The following is a 16,980-nucleotide window of genomic DNA, read 5'->3' on the forward strand; positions in this document are numbered from 1 at the left end:
TAGTATTGTTATTTGCAGGCATGCCAATTATATAGGTAAGAAATTTAAAATAATGGGAAAAGAGGTTTAAAGTTTAAGAAAATTAAAGTCAAAATGTGCTTCAAAAACTTCCAAGGTTTTCTGAGCATGAAAAAAATTACAGTGGCTGGGTTTTGATTGTTCAGTGTCATGCAAGAGCATTAGTTAAAATCTGATTTTTATCAAAATTTAACATCTCTTTATTATAAATCCTGCCTGAATTTGATGCACAATAGTTGGAAGAATCAGCTACAGTATAATCTAAAAGACAAAGTACCCGGCTAAAAAATACTGAATCAATACAGTGTAACTACCGTATTTCTTTCCTTGCTTTGGGCAATGCAATGTTAATGGCAAGACAGGTCTTGAATAGCCAAGACTCCTTGCACCTTAATTATTAAATTAACAAAAAGCACATTTCTGGATTCACACATTGCACCATATGATAATGTTAGCTGACAATGGAATAGGCTAGTCAAGGTGAAACTGTGTGTAATTATGACACAAACAATCAACCTACCACAACTTTATGATCTACTGTATCATGTGAATTAAAAAAACTATGTTAATTGAGAAAACTAGAGCTAAATACTATAACACAGTAACTGCCTTTTTCTTTTCTTTTTTGAACAATAAGGAGGATTGGACTGCAAATTGAGGAGAGGGAGAAAAGGATGATGGTGTAATTCTAGTAAGGCTGCATTTGAGCTTCAAATATGGCAGCAGCAAAGAGAGGAGAAAAATATTAAGTGATCCTTGGGATGTTTTACTTCAGATAAATGAGATCATAAACTGTCCACCATAAATATATTGAATTGAAAATGAAAACAACAATGGAGTGGGAATGGAGAGAGGAGTAGAGGGACCGATAGGAGAGGAGAAGAGAGGAAAGGAGAGAGAGGGATAGAAGAAAGGGAAAAGGGGAGGAAGAGAGGGATGGGAAATAAGAGTAGGAGAGAGGGCTAGAAAGGGAGGAAGAGGCAAGGAGTGGGGGAAGGGAAGGGGAAGGAGAGAAGGAAAGAAGAAAATAGAAAGGGATAGAAGAAGGAAGGGAAGGGAAGAAAGAGAGGAAAGGTTGTTATAAAATAAGAGAGAGGGAATGGTAGAAGAGCAACCCCGAATATACCTTAATTTTTTAGGATGAAGAATGAACTAATATGAAAGTCAAAAGATAATATGTATGGTTAACAATGGATAAGAGACTGTACATTTAATTATATTTATGAGAAATAAAAATAAAAAACTTTTTTAAAAAACTGTCCACCCTGGAATATTTTGTTTGTTTGTATTCCTAACCATGAAGAGCAACTCTAGATACTTACAGTGCAAATAAGGCCAAGTAATCTCAAACTAATTACAGATTCTTGTTTTCCAAAAACGGAACTTGCTTATTTCGATATATAAACAACAGCTTAAGGCAAACTCTATTGAATCATGTGATCTGTTATTTCAACTTCTTTAGAACAGATGGCCTTTTCTGTAGATTTTCTTGAACCAGAAGGTAGAGAATCACTGACTCCTGCTAATGCCAAAAATGAAAATCCATATAAGCCTGGGAGATTCAAGTCTGATACTTTAGCTAAGCTATTCTTACATGGGAATGGAGAACTAGATGTTATGTTTAATACATCGTGATTCCACTCCAAAGGACAAGTATATTGACCAGAGAATTTGGCTTAATACATCCTAAACAACTGTTTTATGACAGTTCTTTCTCATTTTCAGCAGAAATAGCAAAACATAATTTAAGTTCATAATCTTTGTACTTTATTTGCTGATTCTTTTAACAAAACAATGATTCTCATGTATCTCTCTTTATTGTGTAATTTATGTGCCTGGTTCACCTGGTTCATGGAATTTAATTGGATCTACACAACACTGACAAGTTTTAACATTCCTCTTGTTTTCCAGTTGCCTCTGCCATCGTTTTAGTTTCTGCTTAACATTCATTAAGCAGCACAGTAGTTTTGCAGGAATATGGATACAATATGCCTATAGTTCTTAAACTGGAGATAATTAAGCTCAAGGGGTTAATTTGGGCAAATCCTGAGGGTCACAGAGCAATGTATAATTGCTTCTTTGTGAGTCAAGGATCCAGTTTGGGACTGCCATGAGACACTTGTATAAAAATCTGGATGTAAAGGAATTATTTAATATTGGGGAAAAGGTTAAATGTGTCAATTTAGGAACCACTGCAATATGCAATAAATAAATGGTGAGGAAAATGTCTTTGTAAAAGATTATAGAGTTGTGGGGATTTTTCTTAATTCTCAGTTATTCAACTTGCACTTTCAGTCATATTATACACTGATGAACAAGTATTCTGAGAAGCACTTGGCACCTTCCCTGTGTTATTTTACAAACAAATGAAATGAAGCTATATTATGTAATCCAAAGCAGCTGATATTAAGAGTGACAACTGTAATTCTAGTAAATGAAGGCAAACATACATGTTCCAGCATAATGTTGCAGGAGCACCACGCCCAGAACTTTAGTCTTCCGAGTGTCAGCTTTGGAAGCCACATTAGCACCGGAAGCTTCCACACTGCCACCTTCTTGTGTGTGGGAAAGTAGGAGGGGGGATTTAGTAGAGGGAATGTAGTTCGACAAAATACCATTCTTCTTTTCGGTCAAGGTCATGACAATCCTGCATCTGGAGAAGGAGTGGTTGGAGTGATGTCTGGAGATGGGACGGATGGTGATTGGAGCATGTGATGGATTGATGGCTCCAGGGAATGGATTTGGGGGTTTTGATTTACTGAGAGAAAACCCAGAACTCTCAGATTTGGATTTTCCCAGATGTGCCAGTATACCTACTCTAATAAATGGAACTTTGAGAAAATGCTTGCCTCGGAGTTTAATTGGAATTGGGTTTTTCTGGAATGCTGACACTGAGCTTTTGGATTTGTGCTGGAGCCCATTCTCATGAACCTCAGAAGACAAAATCTCTGGTCTAGTCTTCAGAGCTTTTGGACATAATGCTGGAGCCCATCCTCATGAGAATGGGCTCCAGCACAAGTCTAAAAACTCGGAAGACTAAACCTCTGATCCTGGTGACTGACTCAGATTGGATCTGTAATTCTAGTGGCAGACTGAATTCCCATTTACCAAACTGGCTAATTTCATTTTCTACTCTATTTATTTGATCTTTTTTTGCGGGGAGGGGGTTCCACTTATAAAAGTGTTCAGAGAAAGGATGCATATTGTGTATTTAATTGTGCTTCTCCTCACAATTCTGACTGTCATGGTAAAAAGCAGAAAGTGCAGGCAGCAATACCAATGAACAAGGTAAAGCAATAGGATCAGAAGGCTCCAGATGCCCCTTGAGCCTCTAAAGCTGTTGGCAGGTGATCCACATGTTATTCTTCCAATTTTAAAACATGCTGCCGATTAGTCACAACATTCTTGTCTGATGCCAATTATTTATTTTGGCCCAGCTCTTTCTGGTTGTGGAACATTATGCTTATTTGAAGGGGTACCTTATGCCCAAGTAGCTTGGTCTAAGGATCAAAATAGAACATACCTTGCACAGCTGCATTTTCTCAGTTATATTGAGTCCAAAATGGGAGATGCGAAATTACATTTTAACAGTAAATGAATCAAGGGGCTTCCTCAGTTGAAATACTCAGTTTCTGGTTTTGTGCTTATTGATTTATTTAGCTACTGTTGCAGAAAATATATACCAAGACTAATCTTGGAATGCCCACAAAATATTCTCTAAATCACTGACTTTCAGCATAAATAATTTTGTAATTTTGGAGAGTATGTTTTTTGTAAGTGGTGAAGAGTACCTTTCAACTCTAAATGTATCATTTCTGCAATGTATTGGGTTATTGCCCATGATCGTCCACTGTTGCTTGATTATCCGTGGTTGCCTGTATGTCTTGCAATTCTTGCAGATTCACTGGAGTTCCTTTAGGACAGCATTTCTCACCCTTGCCAAATTCTTTAAGTTGTCTGGAGTTGGACTCCTGGAATTCCGTAGGCAGCAAGGGGAATTCTGGGAGTTGAAGTCCAACTATTAGCAATATCTTCAAATTGCTAAGAACCAATATTGAGAAACGCTGTTCTAAAGGTTTCAGAAAAGCAGCAGAAAGCCTAGTGAGTGCTAAGTCTAATGAGTTTGATCAACTGTGTGATTAATCAGTTGTGTGATCAATAACACAGTAGTGATTGACAATATAGTATTGTAAAATAAAAGCCTTTTAATTCTTACTTTCTGAAGGGAGGAAGAGCAGCAAAAACAATAAACAAACAGATATAGGAAGAGTAACACTTATATGATTATACACATACCAGCTGAATATAGATTTAAAGAAATCACCTGCAGAAAATGAAATAAACTGGGCTCTATTAATGAGCCTCTTATTTAAAACAACAAATCATTTCCTAAAAATAAGCAACCAGAATATTAATTAAAAGGAGTGAAGTATTGTATGACATAGATAAGTATTTGATAATGAAAACGTATCAGGGAGAGTAACCCTGAGAGTAAAGAGCCTTGGTAGTACAGTGGTCTAAGGCACCCTGTTATTAAGCTGGTTATTAAGACCAGCTGCCTGCAATTACTGCAGGTTCGAATCTCGCCAAGGCTCAAGGTTGACTCAGCCTTCCATCCTTTCTAAGGTAGGTAAATTGAGGACCCAGTTGTGGGGGCAATAAGCTGACTTTGTATAAATATACAAAAGGATGAAGGCTATTGCTGAGCACATTGTAAGCCGCCCTGAGTCTCCGAAGAAGGGCGGCATATAAATCAAATAAAAAAAAACAAAACCCTAAAAAGCTACAGCATGAAAGGTGAAATGCGACCAACAATATGGCTCATCCCAGAAACAGTAGTCAAAATATATCATAGCAATCAAACACTGGTTCTGCACTCTCAGGAAAATCACAGCATGAATTTGAGCAGCATTTCAGGGATGCTAAATTAAATCCATCAATGCACTGAAGAAAAGATTGGCCTCACACATTTCATCTGAAACTAACCGAGTTAAGCAGAATAACTTAGATCCTATAAAAGTAATCTTTATGAACACTACCACCAGCATATCAGGTTCAAAAGTCATCACATATAGCTTGCCCCTTGCAAGAATATGATTTCATTCCATGACCCTGACCATTTTTCAAATATCTTGCTTCAGTATCTTAGCATCTAGTATCCATCATATTTATACAAGTAGTCCTTGACTTACAACTTGCAACACAATTGGGTTGTGCTGCTAAGCAAGGAATTAGGAAATCATGCTAAATTTTACCACATTTTTTGCTATGGTTGTTAAGCGAATCACTGAAGCTAAGTGAATCATGCGATCATTCAGCGAATCCAGCTTCCCTCATTGCATCTGCTTGTAAGAAGACAGCAGGAAGGTCACAAATGGCAGTCACATGACTCCGCAACCATTGTAAAAGACATGCCAGTTGTGAAGCACCTAAATTTTGATCATGTGACTGTGGGGATGTTGTGATGGTTATAAGTGTGAGGAATGGTCACAAGACACTTTTTAAAGTGCTGCTGTAATTTCAAATGGTTTCTAAACATGGTTGTAAGTTTAAAGTGCTGTTGTAATCCCAAATGATTGCTAAACATGGTTGTAAGGTTGTACCAACTTCTACCTTTCTCCCAATTCATAACTGAGTGGAGCTTCAGCATAAAGCATCCCAATTGCAATAACTGGTACAGTTTGCCTGGTAGCTACCAATTCTAGACTTCTTCTGTGACACTCTGTGCTAACAACACCACTGTTGTATGCAGTTTTTATTTTAACTAGGCATCTATATAACTAGCTTTAACTAATATTTGGAAATGGCAATAATATTAGTTCTGGTTTTCATTGACTGGTTGCTGGTTTTTATTCTACTAAATGTTTATTCCTGCGTATATATCTTGTCTTTTTTCTGTAAGCTCAAGATGACATGCATAAAATCCAGTGGTGGGTTTCAAATTTTTTTACTACTGGTTCTGTGGGTGTGGCTTGGTGGGCGTGGCAGGGGAGGATACTGTAAAATCTCCATTCCCACCCCACTCCAGGGGAAGGTTACTGCAAAATCCCCATTTCCTCCCAATCAGCTGGGACGCAGGAGGCAAAGAATAGATGGGGGCGGGGCCAGTCAGAGGTGGTATTTACTGGTTCTCCGAACTACTCAAACTTTCTGCTACCGGTTCTCCAGAACTGGTCAGAACTTGCTGAAACCCACCTCTGATAAGATCATTCTTTCTTACCAAGTTTTTTTTGTTGTTCTCCCCACTCACAAGGAAGCAAAGACAACAGAGAAGAAGAAAGAGGCAAAGGTTCTTGAAGACAAACGTAAGGAGCCTTACAGCAGAGATCTGAAAAAAAGTAGAACTCCCGATACAATAAAGGAAGAGAAAAAAGAAGAACAGGTGCAGAAAGCAAATCAGAAGGGAAAAGATGAAACAGACAGCAATAACAAACTAGGACAAGGAAAAGAGAAAACCAGTAAGGATGAAAAAAGGTTTTCCAAAGAGAAAGAAAAATCCATGGCGGCAGATAAACGTGTAACAGGCCAAGTGAAAGGGGAAGAAAGGGGTAAACTGCTAAAGAGCAGGTCAGTAGATGATAAAGGAAGAGAAGAGAGGGCGGCAGAATATAAGAGAGGGACTGGGTGGGACAGAAAGACTGAAGATAAAAAAGAATGTGAAAAAATAGGAGAAAAAAGATCAGCTTTAAAGCCAGTCTCAAAGAGAGAAGATAAAAAAGAACCCACCAAAGCAGCAGAAATAAGTTCAACTACAAAGCCAGGCTCAAAGGTTGACAACAAAGAGAAACCCTTGAAGGATAGTAAAGGAATTCCAGAAACACAAGTCCCAACTGTAGAGCAAGAGGACATTATCCAAGAGCCTCCTGATAGCAGCACCTCTAAATCTGCAGACAGTTCTTCAAGCCAGAGCAAGGAGGATGATGCCACCAGCATCTTTGATGAACCCTTGGAAAAGATCAAGAATAATGACCCAGAGATGGTAGAAGTTAACGTCAACAATTCTGACTGCATCAACAATGAGATCCTGGTACGCTTTGCTGAGGCCTTGGAATTCAACACGGTGGTCAAGGTCTTTGCCCTGACCAACACGCGTGCTGATGATCATGTTGCATTTGCCATTGCCATCATGCTAAAGTCCAATAAGAGTCTGACAAGTATAAATCTAGATTCCAATCATATCACAGGCAGAGGGATCCTGGCCATCTTTCGTGCGCTGCTGCAGAACAACACTCTGACGGAGCTGCGCTTTCACAATCAGAGACATATTTGTGGAGGGAAGACCGAGATGGAGATAGCCAAGTTGCTGAAAGAGAACACCACATTGCTGAAACTGGGCTACCATTTTGAATTAGCTGGGCCACGCATGACGGTCACAAACCTGCTAAGCAGGAATATGGACAAACAGAGACAGAAACGCTTACAAGAGCAGAAACAGGCCCAGGAAAAGCTGGAGAAGAAGGACTTCCTTGAGGTGCCAAAGGCAGGATGCTTGCCAGCTGGCTCACCAAAGATTTCTCTAAAACCATCTCCCAAAACCTCCCCATGGTCTTCCCCTAAAGCTCCTCCTAAGAAATCTGGCACCCCAGATGCTCCTCCTCCCCCACCCCCACCTCTAGCCCCTCCACCTGCTCCTCCCTTGATTAATGAAAATTTACGCTTGTCCCTTTCTCCGGCCACTCAGAGGAAGATGGTGGAGAAAGCACTTCCTCCCCAGGAGAAGAATTCCAGAGATCAACTTCTGGCTGCCATTCGCTCTAGCAACAAGAAGCAGTTGAAAAAGGTACATCATTATAGCACTAATCTATAATATACACATTGACTGAACCTTGTGGTTTATACTCCATATTTTATGCATAGTGCCATATATACCATGCTGGGATGCAACACTTGACAGTTATTGCTAGGTTCAATAAAGCTATCACATTGATAATGCTAGTTATTTTAATGCTTACTTGCACATAGTCACCTCACATTTCTGTGTCTAATGATTGGAGCATTTCTCCAGGGGCTACATTCCTTAGGCATTTACTAACATCTCCTGTTGGATTTTATGTTTACTGACAAAGAAATAAAGGGAGACTAGTATAGATCTATTTCAAGCTATTTAGCTCTCATCAGCTAGCTTCTGGATTCAAATCCCAGAAGAGTATGGCTAGCTGATGAGAGCTAAATAGCTTGAAATAGATCTATACTAGTCTCCCTTTATTTCTTTGTCGGTAAACATAAAATTCAACACAAAAATAGTTTGTCGTGAAAGCGACTGCCTGCGAAGGTTCCTGGATTGGAGCTGAAAAGATGAAGCAATATCCTCCATGTCATAATCAGGTTGCCCTGATAGACTGGCCCACCGGAAAAAACACTTCATCTCCTGTTGGAGTTTCACACACAAACGGCTTCCATTTAGCAATTCTGTGGGAAGATGGATAGCTAAAACACCACCTCTGTTTACCCACTTATTAAGATCATCTCTTCAATTATCTTCTGGAGATGAAACAGACAGCAATTGAGACATGATATCAAGATCTTTTAGGTTTCAGCATCTGCCTTTAAAAACACCATTCTCAACAGACAACCCCTTTTTGACAAAGCTATTTTAGGACTAATCTAAATTAGGATGTGCTTTTTAATAATAAAGCTATCTAAGATGGGAGGGAGCCACAAAGGGATGATGGAAGAGAATGAAAGAGGAGATATTAACATGCTTGTTTGTCTGATGAACTGCTTTAACCTTGAGTTGCTATTTGGATCTCCATTAGATGCCTCTAACTTGAGAATTTGTACTAAGTTCATGTCTTATTTTGGCAGGTGGAGGTTCCCAAGTTACTTCAATAGTAGGGAGCGGAATCTTGGACAGTGGAGATTGCCAAGGTTGAATCACTGTGTTTGTCTCTCGGGTGACTGTTTACATGAGAAGAACGCAACGGAGCAACAGCCCGCCCTGTGTTAGTCCCAGATGAACCGTGTTCTCTGTGGGATTAATTTGGATACAAGAATTACATGGATTGCCAAAAGGCGTTGTTATCAGGAAGAAGTTATATTTATTTTTAGTCCTTTTTAATAACAAAACTTGTTTTTGTCCTGAAAAGAAGGATCTGCAGATATGGTATATTTGGGCTTTTTGTCTAGTTTTTCCTTGTGGGAGCTCAGAAAGTAAAGGGGCAAATGTGATCAACCTTGAAGAAGTCTGAATTTGGGGTATCTCTGTTTATCTCATCATTTCCCAGGCAGCAACGTTGCAATCGCTTGCCACTAGGAACATCTAAACAGCTACATTGGAGCAGCGGCATCATGAGAAGGTGTCCAGCATACTGTCAGTACAAGAAGACTCTAAATGGAGCCATGTCACATTTATGCCCATCGCTGCTCGATTGAAATGGCAATGTCATGTTCTGCTTTGCCTGTGTACTGAAGCAGGAGGGTGGGGGAGAAATCGTGGAGACAAAAGTCATTGTTCAATGTCTCTGTGGTTTCAAGGATTCCATTTCTCGGATAGCAAAAAGCAAACACAGGTTCTTACAGGCCATGGCTCCTTTGGTGAAAAGAAATGGGTATGTGCTCCACATTTGATTGCTAAAGACTTGTCATGGTGCCATGATGTAGCTGTAAGCAAAGGCAGCTGAATGAACTGCATTACTGCTGGGCTCTGCTGCTTCTACTTCTGAAGTAAACAGCAGTTTCCCAACTCATTTTAGAATTTACAATACTTAATTTTAGAATTCATGTAAGAGAAAAAGAGCAAGCTTAGCTGTCAGTGGGAAGTAATGAAAAAGGCAAGGAGTCCACATATATAATCAGCTGAACTTTGAAAAATTCAGGAGCATCTTTAGGGCTTGGGGCAAACAATCAGTTTGAACTTTATCTAATCAAGTGGGCCATAACTTAGAAGATCACATCAAATATCTTTCAAGACATTTGTTTACTATAGACATGGGAATAAATTTGGGGACCAGAAGGTTTTTGTAACACTTTTTTAAACTATGCTGATTTGTGGAAAGAAACACTCTCAAGGAAGAAACATTGTTTTGGAAATGTCCATCAATATGCCATGTTATGAGAATGCTATGTGCTCCATCTACTCTGTGTCAGCTTCCTTTCCTTGCAAACTCGGTCTTCCTTCCCTCCAAATGAATCCCAGTTTCATGAATTATATTTTTAGCATAATAGCTGTCAAATACTTTCTGGTAATATGTGGCTCCTTAGCATCACATTGCGGTTGGATCACATGGGTGTATACACCCTCATCAGTCCTGATGAAGGGCATGGGATGCTGACAGAACACTGAAGTCAGTCATCAGTAAGGAGTCTTGACATGGCAAATAAACCACAAATGGAATGTATGAAGTGATCCTGAGAGTATTCTCCAAAGCACCTGAAGGCAGAATGAGAAGCAATGAATGGAAATTAACCCTAACCTAGAAATAAGGAGAAATTTCCTGACAATTAGAACAATTAATCAGTGGAATGGCTTGCCCTCAGAAGTTGTGGGTGCTCCATTACAGGAAGTTTTTAAGAAGAGATTGGACAACCGCTTGTTTGAAATGATATAGGGCAGGGGGTTGGACTAGGAAACCTCTAAGGTCCCTTCCATTTCTGTTATAGTAGAGGAATGACAGCAATATTTTGAGAAAATTGTTGAATCTGTTTTCAGTCTCAAAAATCTCCCCCGCCGCCCCATCTGAGTCCTTTGGGAGTAGGGCGGTATAGAAATTCAATAAATAATAATAATAATAATAATAATAATAATAATAATAATAATAATAATAATAATAATCTGGCTTTTCTGTATGTACTGGCTACACATCCCCATTCATTGGTCATGCAAAATATGACAGTGTAGACCAACACTTCAAGAGGATATCAGGTTTGTGGGGTCAGCTTTGAATGAAGTAGATACCACAAACAGCATGAACTGGACAGGGAGCACCAAATACTTGACCTGAAGAAGAACGTAATAGACAACAATAGTAAAGGGACTATTTTCTTATTATTATTTTATTTGCTCTATGAAGGGTAATGAAGCAAGAGCAACTCCATCAGCAAACCAGTTTAGCTTCCTGGTAGGCTCAATAATTTCCTGTATCTAAATCCAAGTATTGAATTCAATTAATTTCTGGCTTGGGCTGTAAATTAAAACATATTTTTGCGTTTAAGTGACTTTAAGAGATTAATATATAAATGAACAGATAAATCTAACTCTCTTGGAGCCATGTTTCATGGCTCACACAAAATGCCAAAGTGTATCTGAATTGAGATAATGCAAGCTTGTGTGCAAGTGTATGCAATTACATGTTTTTCATCTTCTTTCCAAATAAGGAAAGCACTGAAGAAATCTCAGCAGCCTGATAGAAAGCAGCAAGAATTCACAGCTATTAACAAAAATACAGCTCCCTCTCCCAAACTGCATGTCTTCGTATTTTCAAACACAAGTGGTATACCTACCGAGATATGTTGGTTTCCATTTCCCATCATCTCCAACCAGAATGACCAGGCTAATGTATGGAGATCATTACTTGACAAAGGTCTTCTTGTTCTGACCAAATGAAGAAACAGAGACAAGCAGTTCTTATTCACATTTGTGAAATATCTGAAGAGATGTTATGTGTGCTTCAATTATCTTTTAATAGGCAGAGGATAGGGGAAAGGTATGCTTGCTGAAGAGAAAGGTTTATATTTTCATCACATTTGCAAAAATAATGGAGGGAAAAAGAAAACCAAGAGACAAACCACCTGAGCACGTGATCTCAAAATGCAGACATTTTTGCCATTTTCAACTGTTTCTCTTGAATTTTGCATTATGTATAGCATTGCCTGCACTTTCATTAATAAAGCTCACAAAATGTCCCCTGATTGTGAGTAATGAAACATTCTGACCCAGAGGCTGTGAAACTCTTCAGATGTGCTAGTTTGTACAGAAAGTACAAACTTGATTGATGTGTGAGCTGGACTCCACAAAGTGGAGCCTAAAACCCTTCAATGGAATCATTTTCCAACCTGTCTCCCAACTGTTTAAAATTATAGCTATTTCACAATGGGTAATATGGTTCTGATTGGTCTGATCACTGAAGCCAGATTTCTTATTTTAGATTTTCCATTCCCAGGATCATTTCGGCTCTAAAACCTGAGACGACAAAAAGGTTGCTCTAACTACTGACCAGAGTATAGAATTTAATATATACTTTTATTGTGATAAATTACGTAGATCTTAAAAAAAAAGATGCAAAAGTATAATAACCTTGAACTCAGGATCTGATGATGCCTTTTTACTTAATTTAAAGCTGCTCAAAATTTAATCACAATACAGTTAATGCTAGCATTAGAATGAAAAAGTAGCAACTTTATGTATGTACAGTATAGTAAGTGTTTGTAGAGGATATTGTCACAGAAAAGATGGAAGTAGGAAAATTCCTTACATCCCTGTAGAAATTGCAGTACAGAGCAAATCACAAGGGCAAACTGATTAGGATAGGGGACTTTTGGTGTATCTCCTCAGGAGACAAGCACTGATGGTCATAAGTTGTTCTGTGCATAGAATTTTAAGAAATTCTATTCCACTTCCACTGGAGTGGAACATTCCTGTTTGCATACAAACACAAATCCTCCGTGTGGTCTGAGTGTGCGGGGCATCGTGCCAGAGGGAAGTAGCTTCTCCCTTACTGCCAGATCACTGGGTTGCTGGCCAACACTGCAAAAACTGAAGATCCGACTGAGTCCAAGGCAGCTGAGTTATTTCTCTGAAGCCCAGAGAAATGTCTATATTTGGGCATTTTGCATGGAGTAGCCCAAGCAAAGCTTCATTCCTTTGCACTCCACAAGAGTGGGAAGCCTTCCAGCTGCCCAGAACAGCCCGGAGGAGAAGAAAAACAACGCCTGGTTTGACACAGCTCTCCCTTAGCCATTCACAGCCCCATCTTTTCTTTATTGGTTTCCATTCTTGCGGCTCCTCTGCCATTGTCACTGCATGTGCATGTCTGTTTATTGTCAATCAATACACATTTGTTATTGAAATACCTACGGACTTGTTGCCGTCACAGATGTCCCTGATTTTGTAAGTTTGTACCACATTTGGCAAATGTTCTATAGATAATTATCATGGATAATCAGGAGAGGCTGATGCTTTCATGATACACAAATGACAGATGGTATGAAAACAATACCATATCTTCTGAAGTTTCATTTTCCCACAACTTAGAAAGTATTTTTGGTTTATGGTTATAACAGGCTGCAGTCTGGCTTACTGTTTCTTATTCACTTTCTGCACTGTGTCATGTTGCTTACCATGGGTATCGGGGTTGTCAAAGGAGCAGGGAGAAGTCAAGAACTATGCTGAAAGTGCCCAGGTTACTGAAGCCTCACCACCTTTTCGTGTGTGAGAGACACACAGCATAAGCATAGGAAAAGGGGTGGTCTGTGATAGCCTGATCATAGCTGTGATAGCTGTGGACCTACTGATGAATGCCTGCTGGTGCATGCGTGTGAGCATATGCTTATAAGTAGTCTGGCCAATCCACTAAGGGTGAGAGTCCAGACTGATGATCAGTCAGGTAATCCTGGAAAAAGAAGGAAAAGTGATCTTTGTGGCTCCTTCCATACCTCTATATCTGCAAGGAGAGGAGGTTCCCGCTTTCTTCACAGCCAGGCTTCCTCTAAAAACAGCAGGTAGAATTCCAACATAATTTACATCAAAAGAAAAGTCTTCTGGAATGTGTTATTCCAATGCATTTTATCACATGACATGACATGACATTTATAGTTCCTTACATTCAAGTATCTTGAGTAAAGCTGAAATGTCTGGCACCAAAAGACACTTTGGGCTTCTTCAATTGGAGAGAATGCTATAATTTAATATAGATGCACAGAGCCCATTAATCCTGAGTAGTTTAGCCAGGGCTGAAACAACAAGTATAGAAAAATTATACATAATGATACTTGGTACCCTTGACTGAAAAACAAGCTTCTGGTTTTTATAGTCTCATATTGTACCACTTTTACATCAGAGTAAGTAGATACTGTTTCATCAACCCTCATTCCCTTCCTCCCTGAAAGAACCCAAGAACCTACCCAGAAGTAATGGCAAGAAGCTGAGTTGTTCAATGTAATTTTTCCTGAAAGCATGAAACAGTAAAGCCAAAATGGCACAAAGCCCACTCCAGGCCTTCATTCCAAACAGGTGTTCTAAAGAAACAATTTGTTATGATCAAAACATTTCTGTATAAAATGCTTTTTCTTAGTTGACACGAGAGCAGAAATTGGACGACAGGCAAAGTTTTGGGGCACTTTGTTTTTATTTTCTAAGCATTAGAAACAGAATGGGAGAGTTAAAGCAATGGATCTTGCAATCATGATCAGAAAAATCTACGTAAAAAGAGTGAAGCAATGGATTTTAAGTGGGCTATGTAGACGGAATGCTGAAATTGCTTATGCCTTAAACCGGAAGAGCTCTCTGCTCTCTATTAGCTGGTTTTTCAATTTTGGTAATAACTCAGCACTGTAATGAATGAAAAAGAGTTTGGGACAGAATGCCCTCATGTGGCAAGATTTTTACCTCATATTATCAAGAGACAAATGTTGCTTTCAAGTGGATAGTTCCTAGTGCTACTACCTGCAATACTTTTGCAAGTATTCCATCTTTTCCTCCAAACACACTTTGGAAGAAAAAGAGTATAAAGACATTGGGGAAAGTACTATGACCCTGCACATATGATCCCATATTTTGTAGCATTTGTTGTTGGAGAAGACTCTGGAGAGTACCATGAACAGCCAAGAAAACAATCGATCATCAAATAAATCAATCCAAAGCAACTCATTGGAGGTATAAATGACCAGGCTCAAATTATCCTACTTTGGACATATTATGCAAAGACCGGTACTGTGGCTCCAATACTGGGAAAGGAAGGAGGAAAGGATGATCAGCAGCAAAGCAGACAGACACTGTAGCAGTGAATGTACCAGTGGTGGGTTTGGACCGGTTCGCAAGAACCGGTAGTAAAACTGGTGGGAGGCCCCACCCACTGCCCGGATGTCGTCATCAGCGATCTGTGCAAGCCAGATGTTTAAACAGTTGTAAAGGTAAAGGACCGTACCATTGGGAGACCTGACAACAGATTGTTGTGGAGAAACTCTATGCTGTCGCTAGAAGTTGAAAAGTATCTGATGGCACATAACCAATAAAAATACATTTTGTAGCAAGGAAAGATTCTGACTATGGGGCCTCATGAAATCTGTGAAGCAGAGAAATTCATCTGTGCAAGCAGACATTATCACAATAAATTTAATTGCAGTAATATGTATCTTCAGAAAGAATACACAGACTCATGATTATACAGAGATGATTAATTCATTTAATGCAGAGGTGGGATTCACTTACCTTCCCTACCGGTTTGCTAATGGGAGCGTGTGCACACGCGCACTAGCTTCGTTTGCACGTGCCACCTGTGCATGAGCACAGCTTTCTGTGCATGTGTAATAACACATTATGTCCAGGCTGGTGGGCGGACCCTCCCACAGTCACCGCTACCAGTTCGCACAATCCAGACAGAACCGGTTGAATCCCACCACTGATTTAATGGCTTTAAGATATTTTAATACTCCAGCCATTATTAAGATCTGTAATTTCTTTAGGATACTCTTAGCCCTCTCTTTGGAATTAATGTAGTTTCAAGAAAGCAATGCTATACACACACCTGGAAATCAGACCCACTGAACTTTTTAGATCATTCTGGAATGGAGCTGAGGGTGGGAATGGTTGATTCTTGTATGTGCCATTTTCTGGATCTGAATAATTTTTTTTTGTAATACCTAGAACATTTTAAAAGCTGCTTTAAAGGTTCTTTTGCAGTGGCAGAGTAACTATAGCTCTGGATTTTCCAGAACATGGCTGCATTCCACTGCTACCTGCTCCAACTGGTCAAGAATAACAACATTCCCCAACTAGTTCAGATTGAGTCACCAGAGTTGATGGCAGCGGCACCCAACGGCAGTAGAGGTGTCTTGCTCAATAGTCAGGAGGGCCCTTCTAAGCTATTGGAAAATGGCAAGGTTGCATTCTGGTGGGCAGAAAAGAAGCAGATTGCAAGCAAGCAAATCAGTGGTGGGTTTCAAAATTTTTTACTACCAGTTCTGTGGGTGTGGCTTGATGGGTGTGGCATGGCATGGCTTGATGGGTGTGGCAGGGGAAGGATACTGTAAAATCTTCATTCCCACCCCAATTCCCAGGGGAAGGATGCTGCAAAATCCCCATTTCCTTCCAATCAGCTGGGACTTGGGAGGCAGAGAATAAGATGGGGATGGGGCCAGTCAGAATTTTTACTACCGGTTCTCTGAACTACTCAAAATTTCCGCTATTGGTTCTCCAGAACTGGTCAGAACCTGTTGAAACCCACCTCTGAAGCAAATGTATTTATCTCATTTACAAACTGCTGCAGTCCCAACATCCCACACAGAGAGGGCCCCATCCAAAGTATGGCTCAGTATCTAAAATTATAAGAATCAGAACATGTCACTCAAGGGGATAACATTGCTGCAAGTTTTAACCAGGTACTAAGAGATATAACTCTTTGCCTCCGCCACGAAAATCAGAACTCTTCCCCAATAAGACCAGAGAGAGAGAGAGAGAGAGTCTGAAAACTGCCCCATCAAATTCAGCTAAAGCTAAGATGGGGGCAGCAGCAGCAGCCCAATTTTGTCTGATTCCGAAACTTAAACTACGTTATGCCTTGTTGGTACTTGGATAGGAAACCCGCCCAGAAATCCTAGATCCACTTGTAGACTGGAGCGGAAGGCTGCAAAACCGCTTAGAACAGTGTTTCTCAACCTTGGAAGCTTGAAGATGGGTGGACTTCAACTCCCAGAATCCCCCAGCCAGCACTGCTGGCTGGGGGATTCTGGGAGTTGAAGTCCACTCATCTTCAAGCTACCAAGGTTGAGAAACACTGTCTTAGAAGAATGCAACAGCAGCAGGCCCTT

The 16,980-nt window shown here is 39.8% G+C and overlaps 1 protein-coding gene across 1 annotated transcript in view; it reads left to right on the forward strand.

Annotated features, from left to right (window-relative positions):
* The window catches only part of LMOD1 (leiomodin 1), a 28,686-nt gene extending 18,648 nt beyond the window's left edge, over positions 1–10,038 (forward strand). Inside the window, exons 2-3 of the mRNA XM_070941609.1 lie at positions 6,272–7,798; positions 8,824–10,038. Coding sequence (XP_070797710.1) covers positions 6,272–7,798; positions 8,824–8,850 — 1,554 coding nt within the window. The 3' untranslated portion in view covers positions 8,851–10,038. The remainder of the gene's footprint in view (positions 1–6,271; positions 7,799–8,823) is intronic.
* The last annotated feature ends 6,942 nt before the right edge of the window (positions 10,039–16,980 follow it).

The sequence above is a fragment of the Pituophis catenifer genome, unplaced genomic scaffold, assembly GCF_029215685.1.
Source record: "Pituophis catenifer annectens isolate HBS135680 unplaced genomic scaffold, rPitCat1.0.hap2 SCAF_3, whole genome shotgun sequence".
Taxonomy (NCBI): domain Eukaryota; kingdom Metazoa; phylum Chordata; class Lepidosauria; order Squamata; family Colubridae; genus Pituophis; species Pituophis catenifer.